Genomic DNA, 15,989 nt, shown 5'->3' with positions numbered 1-15,989 from the left:
AACTTACTCGTCCCGCGTGGATTTTTACTCCCCTTTTTCTTTTCTTCCTTTTTTTTTACAAATTAAAAATCGCCTTTTAGTCTAAAAGTTTTTTGTCTTTTCAGAATAAAAGCATAAGTAACTCCCATTCTGTAAACCGACTCATCCCGCGTGGATTTACCCCCCCCCCTTTCATTTTGCTTTTCCGGTTTTTGTAAAGCATAAATTATGTGAAAAGAAAAAAAAGTTTTTTTCTTTTTTAAATCCATTTGGGAGACCCCCCCCCCCTCCTCGAAGGGCACGTGCACAGGTGAGTTCCAGCAGGTGAAAACAGACACAAAATATTTCATCACATTACGGTTCACTCATAATGAAGGAAATCTAAGGAAAAAATCGAAATCCCCCAACTTCACTTAAAAAGAAAGATCACAAAAATGAACAAAAAACATTAAAATTGTCACAAAATTCGTCTTTTCTTGTTTTTAGAGGCATTTCTATCTAATATTTTGTTTCAAATATACGTTTAAATTCATCCAAACTCTATAAAAACAATAAAACAATAACCCCCCTTGTAAAAGCGTGTAGAAATGCCCCTCTGCATGGAAAATCTCTCCAAATTTACGCACGCGGAGGAGAAAAAACGCACAAGGGTTTTTCTGAAAATCTGAAAAAAATTCAAACTTCAAACTGTAAAAAGGGAGGGTTGAAAAAAAGAAAAAGGAAAACAACATAAACAGCACGCGATCCGCCCGTGAATGCACGCATCGGGAGCGAGCAGAGGCGAAAAAAGCGTCAAAAATGTCCAGAATTTGCCGCGCGCAGGACGGTTTGGAAGGAGGCGCCGCGCTCCTTATTAAGCCGCAGATCCAATATTTATTCCGGGTCTCCTGGGGACGTTCCGCTCCGTCTATTGTCCTCCCATTCCGCGCTGCTGCTGCTGATGCTTCATTTTCAAAACTTCCATATTACCAAGGGACCTACGACATCAGCCGAGAAATACCCCTGCAAGTACAAAATCCGCGCGCCAGCCCCGTCCGTGCAGAGGGGAGCCAGCATCCGCCGCTTCCAAGAGCGCGAGAGGAGGGACTTTGGCTATTTTTACTGGGTTTTTTCTGGGGGGGGGGACATTTGAAGACTTTTTATTATTGCTGTTATTCTCACTCAGCCGGCCTCGCTACATAGGAGAGGAAATAAAAGGGATTTTTTTTTTCTGGGGGAGAAAGCACAATGTCAGCGACCTTCCCTGGACTTGTCCACGACGCAGAGGTAAGATCTGATGTCAGTTTGTATCTTTATGTTTGAGATTTTATTTATTTTTATTTTGAGGGGTTACATTAGATTAAAAGAGAAAAAACTCAATAAAATAAAAGAGGATGCGGCTCATCTAAATCCCTACGCGTGAGGTCTGCTCCAGTAAGGAAGCCGGGAAGACCCAAGAAAAAAAAGAAAAAAACGAAAAACAAAGTGGGTTTAGTTCGGTTCGGGAGGCTGACGGGTTCGCTGTTTTCTTGCAGATACGTCACGACGGATCAAACAGCTACCGGCTCATGCAGCTCGGCTGTCTGGAGTCCGTGGCCAACTCCTCGGTCGCTTACTCCTCCTCCTCGCCGCTCACCTACCCGGCGCCGGCGGGGACGGAGTTCGCCTCGCCCTACTTCTCGGCGAACCACCAGTACACGCCGCTGCACCACCAGTCCTTCCACTACGAGTTCCAGCACTCCCACCCGGCCGTGGGCCCCGAGGCCTACGGCCTCAACTCGCTGCACTCGGGCCAGTACTACCAGCAGATCCACCACGGCGAGCCCGCGGACTTCATCAACCTGCACAGCGCGCGCTCGGCCCTCAAGTCCTCGTGCCTGGACGAGCAGCAGCGGCGCGAGCTGGGCTGCCTCGACGCTTACCGGCGCCATGATTTATCGCTGATGACGTCACACGGCTCGCAGGCCTACGGCGTCGGCATGCACCACCCGGACCAGAGGCTGCTGCCCGCCGCCGGCCTCGGCCTCCCTCCGCCCGCGGCGGACGACCTGCAGGTACCGGCGGTTTAATCCTACGGGGGGCTGCGAGGGACAAAATGAAAAAAAAAAATCAAAAACTTTTTTATTAAAAAAAAAAAAGAAGAAGAAAAATATATTTTAAAACGAGGTTAATGATTTTATTTTATTTTTCTAAAATATTGTACTTCTTATTGACACGTCAATTTTTTATATCAGATTACATTTGTGCCCAAAAATATTTAAATTAAATTAAAATATGCAATTTAAAAATGGTATACATTGCTAGTTTATAATTTATTATTAAACATAATAAATGTATTTGTAGTAAAGAACACATTTAAAAAAAATACAAATTTAAAAAATAATTTTATATGAATTTCTTTTGTGAAAAACATTGACGAAACCTCTGTTGTAAATTAAACTTTTACAAATAAAATAAATTAAAATTAACTTATGTTCACAAACATGATATATTTAGAGTTTTTACTCTAGCAAAACTGTAATTATTGTAGAATTGTGGACATATTGTGATTTTTTTTCCATTTAGTAACAATAGACATCATCGAAATAATACTAAGTGAACATAAAGAAGCTAATAAATGAAAAGGAGTGTAAAGAAGAAGATGTATATTATCCACCCCTTTTGCTAAATCAACAAAATTATATCAAATATATTAAACAAAGTAAATGTTTTTTTAACTGATACATTCAAGTCTATGTGTTTTAGATTAAATCATAAAAAAATATATTTACCCAAAACGTAATAAAATATAATTATATTTAATAAATACGGTTCTGTGTGAACATGTTAAGCGTCTGAAGTGCCTCTGTGGGGAGCACTTCTCCTCGTCGTGTCCATTTTTAACTAAATTTGCCTAATGCTAGCTTCTCGAGATGGCTCAACAGTGGCCTCTAGTGGCAGCTGGAATAGCTAAGAGACACATGACGATTTAGTAAATAAAAATTAAATAAACAACAACTTTGCAGCAAAGTTTAAAGTATTTAAGTTTAGGGATGAAGATAAAAATTCCACAACAATCCTTTTTTTTCGTAACGCTTAATGCGTTTTGACAAAAATACACAATGATTAAATGTACAAAATGTAAAAAAAAAAAAAAGAGAAATATTTCAGAAACTTTTATATGCTTACACATACATGTTTTTATTTAATTGATTTGCCTGAATTTTATCAGCAAAGTATAATAAAACTGAAATTATTGAGCAGACAGCATCACTAAAAACCTAATTTTCTTGGATTTTCGGATCGTTTGGTTCAAACGTGACCAAACAGGCTAAGCCCAAACGCAGGCCCATCTCTGAAAGGTTAATTGACTGCCAGTCTATAGCAGCCTTTTGTTAAAGCCTCCACAAGTGCACGTGACCCATATTTTTACATAATTCCTTTTCCATGTTAAGAAGAAAAAAAGAGAATGGAGTAAAAAAAAAAAGAAAAAAGCTTCACACGGTTCCTGAGCGCGTGTTTGTGCGCGTCCGGCTGTCTGCCGGAGCAGAGAAAAGCCAGAGAAAAGCCGCTGCTTGCTCCTTTTCTCCGGTAAAGAGCGGATTAACGGATCGGGGCTGGGCGCACAATGGCCGGCTCGAGCGCCACAAAGCACCGTAGTTTATCCAATTAGCGACTTAACGTCAATCAACTTTGCATGTTTTTATTTTTTTCTTAAAAGAGCAAGCTGCTTAAAGACTGTTTAACACTTTGGACGCTTTGTATTGCGCTGCGTTAACTGTTTGGAGCAGATTGAGGAACGCGTCCTGGCGCACGAGAACTCCCTCTAACTGGATTAAAATCTTTATTTTTTAATCATTTAGACAATTAAAATCCTGCATTTAATTTAAAATATATGTTTTTTTCTTGAGAAAAATATATATAAGAGTTTTGTTGCAAAAATTCCCTTTTTTAAGCTCTGGGGGCATAAGAAGCGCAGGTTTGACCTTTGATTGGGGACTAAAGAAGCGGCTCTGCGCTCGTGAACCTGGGCGGATGGAACAGATGCGGTCTCGTGCAGCCCCGGTCGCGTGTTTGAGCGCGTTAAAGAGATTTCCACGCGCGAACAAAAGCAGCTGCCACACCTTTTCTCCTCCGTGGCGGCGCGGATCCACGCAGGACCTCCTCGCTTTTGTATATTGATTTTATAATCACTTTAGTTTCGCAGCTGAAGAAAAGCAACAGAGCAGGAGCTGGTTAAGAAGGAGCTCCAACAGGATCCCTGCTCCCCCCAACACCTCCTCCTCCATTTAATCAGGGGGTCTCCAGGCCTCTTTGCTGGGGGGGAGAATTAAGTGTGTTTTTTAAGTGAATAAAAAGCGCGTGTTCTCCTGTCTTGATGACATCTTTGATAGCAGCCTGATCTGCAGCAAATGCTAACAGGTTTCCACACATGCAAGCTCTGCAGTTTTACACAGCAGTGACCCCCACAGCCCCCCCTGCAGAACATTCAGGACTTTATTATTATTATTTGGATTAATTTCCTCCCTTTCCCTCCAAATATGTGATGGATCTTTGTAATTTAGCTCAGTTTTCATGAGAAACATTTGCAACATTTGGACGCAGTGAACTTCCAAAATTAATAAAAAATCTTTTTTTTTATTAATCAATTGATAGTTTTTAGAATTGTGTGTTTGTGTCCAAATTTGGGACATTTTTACACACAGAAGTGTAGCTTCGTCTTTCATACAAGATCAAAATGAAAATAAATAAAAATAGACACCAATAGCATTGACAGAAATAAAGTAAAATACATTTTGTAGGTTAGGATTTAAATTTACAGGTAATTCTCAATAATATTAAATAAATTTGCAACGTGGTGTGTAAAACAAAAACTAATAGTTCTATGTTTTAGTATTGGAGTTTGATCAGATGTGATATTTTTTTCTAATCCCAAATATTTTATTGTTTCCTTCTGTGTTAACAAAGCAGAAAATATCAATAATGCACATTTTAAAATAAACAGTAAAATACAACATTTAATCAAAACGATTATTTTAAAGCAAAAAAAGTTTATTTATTTTGCTTGAAAATGTGAAAATAATCGTGAAATATTTTATTTTAATATTTTATGCTGGAAAAATATTATAAGGGTTCACTCTTTTTGTTGCAGTAAATTGTAATTTATTATATAATGTGGTAATATAGCTACTATTAATATGATGTCAAAACCTTAACAATGACCAGAATTTATATTTTCAGACTATTATTGTTGTTTTTGTAAAATTATGTTATAAATAAAAGGTGTGTAGGAAGATTTATTTATATGAAATTAGTGAATTTGTTTTTTATTTTCTCTAGACACAATTATTTGCACCCACACCGGCTTAATATTGCATCATAATATCATAAATTCAATTGTGATGCGTCATTTATATTTTACCAGCATAAAAATTAGGTTTTGCGAGAAATACAATACAATTATCACTAAATAAATACTGTAAAACACTGATTTTTGCAATTTAGAGTTTACCCAGAATGCATTGGTATTTGCATCCGTGAACTGTGCAGATTTTGCGGTGTTTCGTTATAATTGCGGCGGTTTCTGTTTGGGATGAGCTCTATAATAACGGAATGAGCGGCTCCGATGCGGCTGCGCGGGGCTGGGCGGCACGTGCGGCCCCGCAGCTAGCCAAAGCCGCGGCTCCTGCTAATGAGCGCGTGTCTCCGCAGGGCTCCGTGGAGGCGCAGTGCGGGCTCGTGCTGAACGGCCAAGGGGGCGTCATCAGGAGAGGTAAGAGCCCCTCTTTACTCTTTCATATCCTGTCTCTCCCGCTGTCTGCGGCGGCACCGGAGGCCGACACGACAAGACAGCGAGCAGACAGACAAACACGCTCCTCTCTTGTCTGCTGTCAGCACGCGGCGGCGGCGCAACCCGCCGCGCGCGCACCTGACTGTCTGTCACTCAGCGCTCGCGCCTCACAATTAAAATGTCAACAAAGTCACGGCGTTTGTGTGGAGATATCGCCGGTGTCTCAACTTGAGTTTGGGGGCAAAGACGCTCCGTATAAATGTTTGACAGCACATTTAAATATGTTAGTTTGAATCTTTGTAATGTGATGAATATGAAGGAAATAACTTTAAAAATATGTCAAAAATATATGAATTATTTCCAAATATCGTCCTCATGATATAAAAATGTGTATTTCTGTAGTGCTCATTCAGGGAGCCTATTTCGGTGTATGCTAATTAGGTGGGCGGGGCTATTATCATTATGGGAAATGATTGGTTCCCTCATGTTTTGACCCGAAAGTGACTTACCAGGACTCTTATTCAAAAATTAATTACTTATTTTTTACTTTTTTCTTGATTTGTTAAATTTTTAGCAACTCACTAATTAATAAAAATCATTGTTAATTTTTTTTGGACTTTAATTGCTTTCAGGTCTCAGACCTGCGATGGTCCCACCCATAAATTTGTGTAAAATAATTAAATAATTTATTAAGAAAATGCAGAAATATATCTGATTAGGTTTTTTAAAATGTATTTTTGTTACAATTTAAACCAATTTGCTTAATTTTAAAGTTGACTGTATTCCACTAGGGGGCAGTATTGTGACATAAACTTGTTAGCATTTAGTACATTTTATAGGCATTTTAAATCTATTTTTAGTTGACCTTCTTAGTTCGGAACCACCCACCGAACTTTAACCCTTTAAGGTCAAAATTCTTCAACCGTTTATGCAATTAACGTAATTCAAAAGAATTCTGAAGCGAAAATTAGCTGCTGTACCGATATGCAACACTTTAGCATTCATTCGACTACCATAAAGGTGCTTATGCACGGGCTGCGTTAACTCGCGCTCAAGCGGCTACTTCTACTTAAACTTATTATTTGCCTAGAATTTTGCATAGGCTTTTTTAAGTCCGGTCGCGGGCTCTAGCTATAAATCATCCGTTCATTGATCGCACGCTAAAAGTTCAACTGGTTGAATATTTTCACACTTAATCATGGCTTTGTGACCAATCAAGGAGACGGATTTGTAGTGAAATGTGGGTGGCATCATTTTCAAAACTCGTATGTACCAACTGCTGAGAAGTCGGTCTTGGTGGAGGAACTAAGTGACACCAAGACGGACATTTATAGAACCAGAGCTGTGAAAATAAAACTCCTGGAGCCAGATTTGAGGGAGTGGCACCACTTTGACTTTTCACATCAACCTTCATCCCACTGTAGGTGGAATATTAACAGTAAAGACACCACAGAAGAAGAATCCTGCCACCTGTGTGTCTGGTGTGAACATGAAACCGCGTACAGCGTGTTCTTGAACTCACCACACGCGCTCCGTGTGAATGCAGCTTCACTGTAAAAAAATCACAAATTTTTAGAGAAAAACTGTAAAATCCTGACAGCAATAGAGAAAAGGACCGTTTACTTAACTGGCAACTTCCTTTAAGTCATAAATGTTTAAAACTTTTCTTATTACAGTTAAATCCTAGCAATTTTAGCTTTTGTGTTTTTACTGTAAAGGGAATTGTTATTTTGTAGAGTGACATTGTAATTTTTGTGGGATAAAATTGATGTTCCTATGGTAAAATTATGAAACAATCTTCAATAAAAATGTAAAATATAACAATAAAAACAATTTTAACCTAATATGATTTTTTTAAAGTACCACTGCATATTTTAAGCTAAAATTCTGGCAACCTCAGCTGCCAGTTTTCTACTGTAAAAATTAATTTGCTAATTTTTCAGCATTACACTGTATTTTTCAAGGGTTAATAAATTGCTGTTAACAGTAAAAATTATGAATTTTACCTTAAAAGAACTATAAAAAAATTAAGCAAAAGATTTTTCACTGTAATATTTAAAGTAACACCTTATTTTTACAGTGAAATTCTAGCAAATAAAGTTGGCAGTTTTTTTTGCTGTAAAATTTACATTTTTTACAATTGTTTATGGAGTTAACATAATTCCAGCTGTTTCTGAAGCAGAAAAGCAATTTATACTTATAGTGGTTACACAATCAACATAAATTGGCTGATTCTGCTGTGAAAAGCATCTTTGCGCTGTTATGAATCACTTTACGTTAGCCCTGATTGCATATCAGTACGATATGAAAAGCTGCTAATCTCTACATCCGAAAAAATTGCATAAACCGGGAATGTCAAACTCGCACAAGGGGCCAAAATCCAAAACACACCTTATGTCGCGGGCTGAACTGGATAAACATTTATTGAACACTCTAAAACTACATTTTTTAAAACTTTAAAACCGTAACTTTTTAACATTACTATGACTAAAAACAGGCAGGAATATTATTCCAGAATAAATCAACTTAAACTTTAGGGCTGGGTTGAAAAAAAAATTATGAATCGATTTAAGCTTAATAATAGATTCATAAAAGACATAAATCGATTTCGCACATAAAGCTGAAGTCAGCTAGCTTGATGCTAATGTTTAATGAAATTTCCCATTGGACGGCTCATGCTAACGCTCGGTCAACAAACTTTTCCAAACTCTTTTAAGAATATATTTTTAAAGTAACAATTTGTGGTCTAAAACATCGTTCTTCTTCTTTTGGAATAAGGTGTAATGCTATAGGAGAAGCAGAACAATGTTTCCAATGTTAATGATCTGAACATTTTAGTTAGAACTTCTCCTTTAGAGAATCCATGTAACACTGGATGATATTAACAATCTCATTATTTCACTGATACATTTACAGTATGTGAACTGCATCTAAACTCAAAATTAAATTGAATAATCGAAAAAAATCCAATTGACCCTGTAAATTATAACCGATACCCAGCCCTATAAACCTTCAATAACTTTCAATATTTTATTCTCCATAAAAATATATTTTGCCAAAATTATACAAGTTAGAAATGAGCACAAGATAACATCGGGTTATTAATAACAATAAAATAAAATGATCTGGAGGGCCGGATAGAATTACCCGGCGGGCCGGATCCGGCCCCCGGGCCTTGCCTGTGACACATGTGGCGTAAACAATGTCACTTCCTGTCGTCCATATACAAAGCTTCATCACATTTGTGCTCATTCGTGCACGTAGGCCTATTTATCTGAAACTAAAACAGCACCAAAAGCTCATCTGTGAAGAGCGTAATCAGTGTCCACGTGCGCGCAGGTGCATGTTTGCGCATCAAAGCCAGCCTCTGTTGTCTCCTTCAGCCCTGGACGGTGCAAAGCTGCGTCTCCGCTTGAATTTTTCATCAGCTCTGCTGGGGTGTTGGGGCTTTTCTCTCGGATTGACGCGGGAATCCCTCCGCCATCACTTTCGGTTAACGGCGCGCCGCATTTGGCCCTGAGCTCAGCCGCTGCAACCATCACAACCAATAATCTTTGCTTTACCTCGCGCTCCCGTATCGATAGCTTCTCTCGCCTCGGGCGGACGCTTTGATATGGAAATGAGGAGCGGGGGATTCAGCCGAGATCATATTAATGTTGTTCTTTCTGACTGGCGCCATGAATATTCACGTAACCCCCTTTTTTCAAAAGAAATCCACTCAAGAATCACGCTTTTATGAGGAGTCGTCTGTGTTTTTAATCATTCTCCACCCCACTGCGCATGCTCGCTGTCTCCCTTTTCCCCTTAAATTTAGGAGGCGTAAACATTTTTTTCTGTTTTTGTTAAAATATAAAGAGTTTGGCTCTCGTCCCCTTTTCTTTAATTTCCGTGGCAATCTCGTAAAAGGCGCGTGTGATCCGGCTCGCGCCGCCGCCCGAGGCTACTCTCCCGTTACTTAAATACCGTTATCGCCTCTGGGCCCGCGCGCTCCGCTCACTGACTGCAGACCGGCAGCAGCTCTTTTCGGATCGCCCTCGGCAACATAAAATACAAACTACTTTGAATCAAAACATTTTTTAGGAGGGAATTAATATGACGTGAACTCACGCGCGCGCTCTGACAGACAGATCTGACCGGTTCGAGTCCGGCAGGCCTGCCGCGCGCTCCGAGCGCGAGGAAGTTCAGCTGCTGAACCCGGAAGGCGGGAAAAAGCAGAATTGTATCGTTTTTTGAACCTGTAAGGAACATTTAAGCGTAAATACTCAATAAAGCTAAGAATAATGCAGATTCAACCCTCTTTATTCACGTAAAAATAAAAGTTTTAATGAAAAAATAGGAATTTTCTGGATATTTTTGGGAAAAATCACAATAAATGACTTGAAATTATAACAAAAAGTATTCCTTTATGGTCAAATGAATCGTTATAGAACCCCTTTAGTACTCATTTTAGACAGTGTACCCCTATAGTCAATTAATGAGAAAAAACTGGGAAAATGAAACCTGAAAATATAATTTTCCAATCATAAACCTCTTCCAAAGCTATCTGCCTCATAAGAATTTCCAATACCAGCTTAAGGTATTCTTTATTTTTCATACAATTTTTATTTTTTTACAAATAAAAAGATAATAATTTACGCCTTTATTTATGACATCACCACCCCAAAATTCTTATTTTTAAGTGTCATATGTCAAATGCTACTGATGAGGTTTTCAAAAAAACAAAAAATTTTTACAAATTTTGATGTTTTTTAATTCTGTAAATATATAATTTTAAGACTTTTTTGTCATTTGTATGGAAACCAAAATAATTTAAAATTCAACGAAATCTTAGTTTTAAAAAAATATTGTTTCAATCTCCTTTATCTCTGCAAATTATTTGAAGTAATTTACTTCTTTTTTCTTTTAAAGCAATTATTTATTTATTCTTTTCATTTTTAGTTAGATCTGTTTATGTTATTTTTAGATCTTAGCAGGGAATATTTTTATTTTTAGCTGATTTTTCAGCTTTTACTACCATTTAATGTGTTTTTTCTTATATTTACATTTTTCAAATCTCATTTGGACGCATATCCAGCTCTCTGCAGGCGTTTTCCATCCATCTTTTAAGTGCTTTAGCTGCTTCTCCTCTCCATTCAGTCCTGTATTGTTGTGCAGCAAATGGATTCATGTCTGGGTGGAATGTGTCCGCTCTGTCCTCAGGGGGGACGTGCGTGGTCAACCCCACAGACCTGTTCTGCTCGGTACCGGGCCGCCTCTCCCTGCTCAGCTCCACCTCAAAGTACAAAGTCACCATTGCTGAGGTGAAGAGACGACTGTCGCCGCCAGAGTGCCTCAACGCCTCCCTACTGGGGGGCATCTTGCGCAGGTAAGGCGGGACGAACTTCCGCTAGAGCTGCTTCGCCAGCTTCCGAGCTGGTCTGAGGCGCTTGTGTCTGCTTCACAGAATCGCAGACGGTTGCTAGTCTGGCTCTAAGATTTCCTCTCATAAATCATGAATCCACTGCGACCACTAGCAGCAGCGGAGCGCCTCAGAAAAGCAGGAATCAGACAGGAAAAGTTGGAAAAAGGATGCATGAGCCTCACAAAGAGGTCGGTGGGCGAAAGAGGTTGCACACGCCGCCATGTCCAGGGAGCCAGAGGGAGGCGAGAGCAGGCCAGAGCAGGCGGGATCAGAGGAACGGAGGGAAGCAAGGGTTGCCAGCTCTGGATTATTGATGAGGCAGAGAGAAAGAGCTGGAGAGGGGGGAGAATATGGCTACTAGACACAACCCCCCCTTATCAACCAGACTCAAAATGGAAGAATTGAAACTGCTCGTGGACACGTTAAAGATGCAAAAAGCAGGATTGCTCTCACAGAAAGACTAAACTCTTCTGCTGTCTGCCCTGCAGAGCCAAGTCCAAGAACGGCGGCAGGTGTCTGCGTGAAAAACTGGACCGCTTAGGCCTCAACCTGCCGGCAGGACGACGGAAAGCGGCCAACGTCACGCTCCTCACCTCCCTGGTGGAAGGTGGGTCTCCTTCCCTGTCGCAGAAGGTGTGAAACCTCCCTCACGTCTCTAATGAGCTCCCGTTTGCTGCGCCCCTGCTCAGGTGAGGCGCTCCACCTGGCGAGGGACTTCGGCTACACCTGCGAGACAGAGTTTCCCAGCAAGGCGGTGGGGGAACATTTGGCGAGGCAGCACAGCGAGCCCAAAGAGACAAGCGCGCGCAAGAAAATGGTGCTGGCAACAAAGTGAGGAGACGCAGAGTTCTGCAGAAGTTCAGCTTTGTGCATGAGAGTGAAGTCGGCTCTGTTTTCCTCGGTGGAGACAGATGGTAACTCACCCCCCCATTCACCCCCCTTCTGTTTAACAGGCAAATCTGTAAGGAGTTCCAGGACTTGCTGAGCCAAGACCGCTCTCCTCTGGGCTCCTCTAGACCCACCCCCATCCTGGACTTGGACATCCAGAGACACCTCACACACTTCAGGTGACACAATCACTTTTTCTAAAGACATTTCAGACTTTTTTTCTGTTTAAAACATGCAGTTTTGGCATAAATGAAAGGAGAGGGACCTAGACTAATTAATTGTTTAACTATAATTATTATTATTACATTTTTAAAGTATATTTTTAGTGTTCTTTATAATCTTTTTGCTGTTTTTGATGGAGCTATAGTAACTATATAATCTCCCCTTACTTGGATCAATAAAGTTTTATTCTCATTTTCAGAAATGGCTTGTTATTGGCCTCAAGTTTAAGCTGAAATGGCAGTTTTTGTGGATTAAAAGGTCATTTTTATGGATTTTTTTTACCAGATTTATGGATATGGGAATTGTTGACTGTATAATAGAACTGGACAGAGTGGCCCCTCCCCCCTGGCAATCCAAACAGGAAGTACTAGCTGGCTCCAAGGAATAAACAGCTGTTACTCAGTCATTCTATTTGTCAAAATATAAATTTTTGCTCTGATATTTTTTTTAAAGGGTACGTCTGATTGACTGATTTTGTATAGCCCGCCTTCCAGTGGTAGGGGTGTGGCCTTCCAACAAGCTCACTCCTGATTGGCAATAGTGGTTGCTATAGAAACATTGACTCAGACCAGCTCGGACCAATAACTGATTACTGAATATTTCCGGCTCCAACATGGCGGCGTCCATACTGTAAAAAAATGGCGACTGATTTGACTCAATTTGGTCAAGCTATTGTGACGTCACACTCACTCAGTCCAGTTCTCCGATACAGTCAATAGTAAGAATACGTGTTTGATCTACTTTGGCTTCGTTTCAAAACAAATTACTAAGGCCGGGAATCAATTTAAAAAAAATTAACGAATTAATTTGGGAAAAAATTAATCACGATTAATTGCGATACATTTTTTTTGTTACAGTATTATCTACAAAATTAAATTTACTCACAAAACTGTACATTTAGAACATTTGCTTTTAATTAAGACTGTCAATTGATTAAAATATATCTCATTAATCACACTTTTGTAACGTGATTTAGCACAATGTTGTACTTGGTAAATTTGATTTACTCTGGCCTAAAACAGGCCAGAGAGAAATTTTTGCTTTATTGTTATTGTCTGAAATGTTCAAATGTATTAAGTGTTAACTCAGATATTCCCAAAAGTGTTATTTGGTCACACTTAAACAAATCAACAGTAAGATAAGCAGAACTATAAGGACTTTTATGTCTGCAGTATTACTCCAAGAAAACAAAGATGTACAGCTATAAGAAACAAACCTGCAGACCAGAAAAAAAAGTTCCACTGCTCAATTGCTTTATATCCCTGTGCAGGCTGACATAAAACAATATTTTCTTTCATCTTCTAGAAAAAAAACGGGTAAGAGGTGAACTTTCTCTCTAGACTGAAGCTTTGTTTAACACATCATGACGATCAGCATTTATATCATTTTTCTTTGCCGCTGCAGTCGAGCCTCGTCATGTTACTGTGACAACGCGTCGGACCACGGATAAATAGTCTGCTTTTTGTAAAAAAAATATAAAGCAATCTAAACCAAAAAGATTAAAGTACTAAAAACTGGTTGAATATTTATTTCTTTTGCGAATAACCATGGTAGAAGTGGGGAAAAACCTAGACGAAGTATTTTAATGACGCTGTGGATGACTGAGGCGTCCGTGAGGTGCGATTGATTTGAGCTAATGAATATGATCGAGTTAATCACGATTTGTTAACTGTGTGCGTTAACGCGTCAACGTGCACGGCCCTAAAAATGACCAAAAATTTGAAGATTGGGCCAAAAGTTTGAGTCTCAAAATCGTGTTTTGCCTCAATTTTGTTAGATTTATGTATAAATGATCTTCTGTTCTGCCCCCCACAGCCTGATCACTCACGGCTTCGGCACGCCGGCGGTCTGCGCCGCCCTCAGCACCTTCCAGACGGTCCTGAGCGAGATGCTCAACTACCTGGACAAGAACTCGAGCGGCAAAACCGCCAACGACCAGCAGATCAGCAACAGCTCGGAAAAGTCGCAGCAGCTGCGGAAAACAGCCGAGTCGCAGAGCAAAGACGGAAAATCGGAAAAGACTGAGTAGCACCCCCACCCCCACCCCCAGAAACCCCCGCCCGGCTGGTCCCCGTGCCTTGGAGCGCTGCATTTAGGAATGTGAGAGTGCGTGCGAGCATCCTCCTGTCTGACGACGCAGGCCTTTGGCTGTTCTCTAACTCACGTCGATGTGCTACGGTGGCCCTGAAGTTCAAATCACACCAACAAATCACTCAATGCAAAAACATTAAAGATCACAACGACAATTAAAAAGGCAAAACAAATACCAAAAAATGATACATTTTAGTCATCAAAACACAAACATTTATTTTTAACAAAACCAAAAAATAAATGAAATACAAGTCAAAAGAACGAAGCAAAATAAAAAGGAAACGTTTGGAAAAAATTCCCAGGAATAAAAAAAAGAGAAAACAGAAAATGTAGCTATAGTGGGTACATAGCACATTTGTTTACTTACTTACTATGAGTTATTTGGCAAAATCTTCAGACAGTAGAAATATTTCTTTAAGCCTTTGGCCACGCCCACTTCAATTGTTTAGCGGTTGATCAGACAACTCCTTATCACTCTTCAGGTAAAACCTCCTACTTACCGTCTTCTTCTAAACTCAAACGTCTTCCTCCAATCAGTCGTGTCTCATACTAACTTTTTTTTTGTCTTTTGTTTTTTAGAATTGAGTGTTTTTTTTGTTTTGTTTTTTTAGGAATGTGTTTTCTTATTTTTTTTATTGTTTCTTGTCTTGATAATTACATTTTGGTTTCTGGAATTTAGATTTGATTTCTAAAATCTAATACAGTTTTTATTGTTTGCCTTGTTTTTTTCAAGTGTTGTTATGATCTTTAACATGTTTTTGCGTTGAGTGATTTGCCGGTTTGATTGGACCATCAGGGCCACCGTAACGTGCTACATCTGGATGTTTTCATTCACCTTGACCCATCCAGACGGGGGGACAAATCACAAACTGACTTCCTGAGTCATTTTTTTATTAAACAACAAGCAAACAAAAACAAGTTGGCATATTTCTACCTTTTTTATTTTTATTTTTTCCCATCCTGGGTGGAAAGGAGACTGTTTTTGTTGAGAGAAAATGGAGACAAATGGGTCCAAATCAGCCATTTTTGTAAAAGGTAACATTACGGTTACACCCCCCTCCCTGTGCATGTCTATCTTTGTACACCCTCGCCCCCCCAGACTGCGAAACCGACTCATGAACATTTGTAAAGATATATATAAATATTTAAATTACTTTTCTTGTAGGCTTTCGACTATATATATGTTAAATCCTTCTAAAATTCTGGTGTTCAATAAAGACGGTTGTGTTTACTCCTGGGTCTTTGGCGTACCGCACACATGTGCACACACACGTGCACACTCCATATATAAACATATATGTGTATATATGAATACATATATGAAGAGAGACAAAAGACGGAGAGCGGATCAAAGCCGGTGAGAGTGAATTATCCACATTATGAAAAGCCAGAGTTCCCCTCTCATGTTTGGAGGGGAAGTTCAAACGCCTCCTTTGTGCTCAGGAGTCTGTGTGCAGTTCGAGCGACTTCTGTCAGCTTCTCTGTTTGTTTACATTTAAAAAAACAACCAAAAAAAAGAGCCCTAATGATAAAACAGAGAAAGGAGCAGCTGCCTGCCGGCGCCTCCATCAGGACTCGGCGGGTTCTGTTGACTCTTTAATATTCCAGTCGTTTCTGAAAGGAGGTCACATCCAGCGCGCGACACAAACATGCATAATC

General features: G+C 39.7%; 1 protein-coding gene across 1 annotated transcript; it reads left to right on the top strand.

The window, feature by feature from the left end:
• Positions 1 to 281: 281 nt before the first annotated feature.
• On the top strand, positions 282 to 14,538 carry tfap2d (transcription factor AP-2 delta (activating enhancer binding protein 2 delta)). Its single transcript, XM_024291963.2, has 8 exons — positions 282 to 1,245; positions 1,494 to 2,012; positions 5,650 to 5,710; positions 10,928 to 11,093; positions 11,618 to 11,736; positions 11,819 to 11,960; positions 12,083 to 12,196; positions 14,055 to 14,538. Exons 1-8 carry the CDS (start codon positions 1,207 to 1,209, stop codon positions 14,266 to 14,268), a joined length of 1,374 nt encoding a protein of 457 aa, XP_024147731.1. The 5' UTR covers positions 282 to 1,206; the 3' UTR covers positions 14,269 to 14,538.
• Positions 14,539 to 15,989: the final 1,451 nt, after the last annotated feature.

Source organism: Oryzias melastigma, linkage group LG24 (genome assembly GCF_002922805.2).
Source record: "Oryzias melastigma strain HK-1 linkage group LG24, ASM292280v2, whole genome shotgun sequence".
NCBI classification, from domain to species: domain Eukaryota; kingdom Metazoa; phylum Chordata; class Actinopteri; order Beloniformes; family Adrianichthyidae; genus Oryzias; species Oryzias melastigma.
The sequence above is the reverse complement of the archived record's forward strand: the minus strand, read 5'-3'. Positions and strand labels throughout refer to the sequence as shown.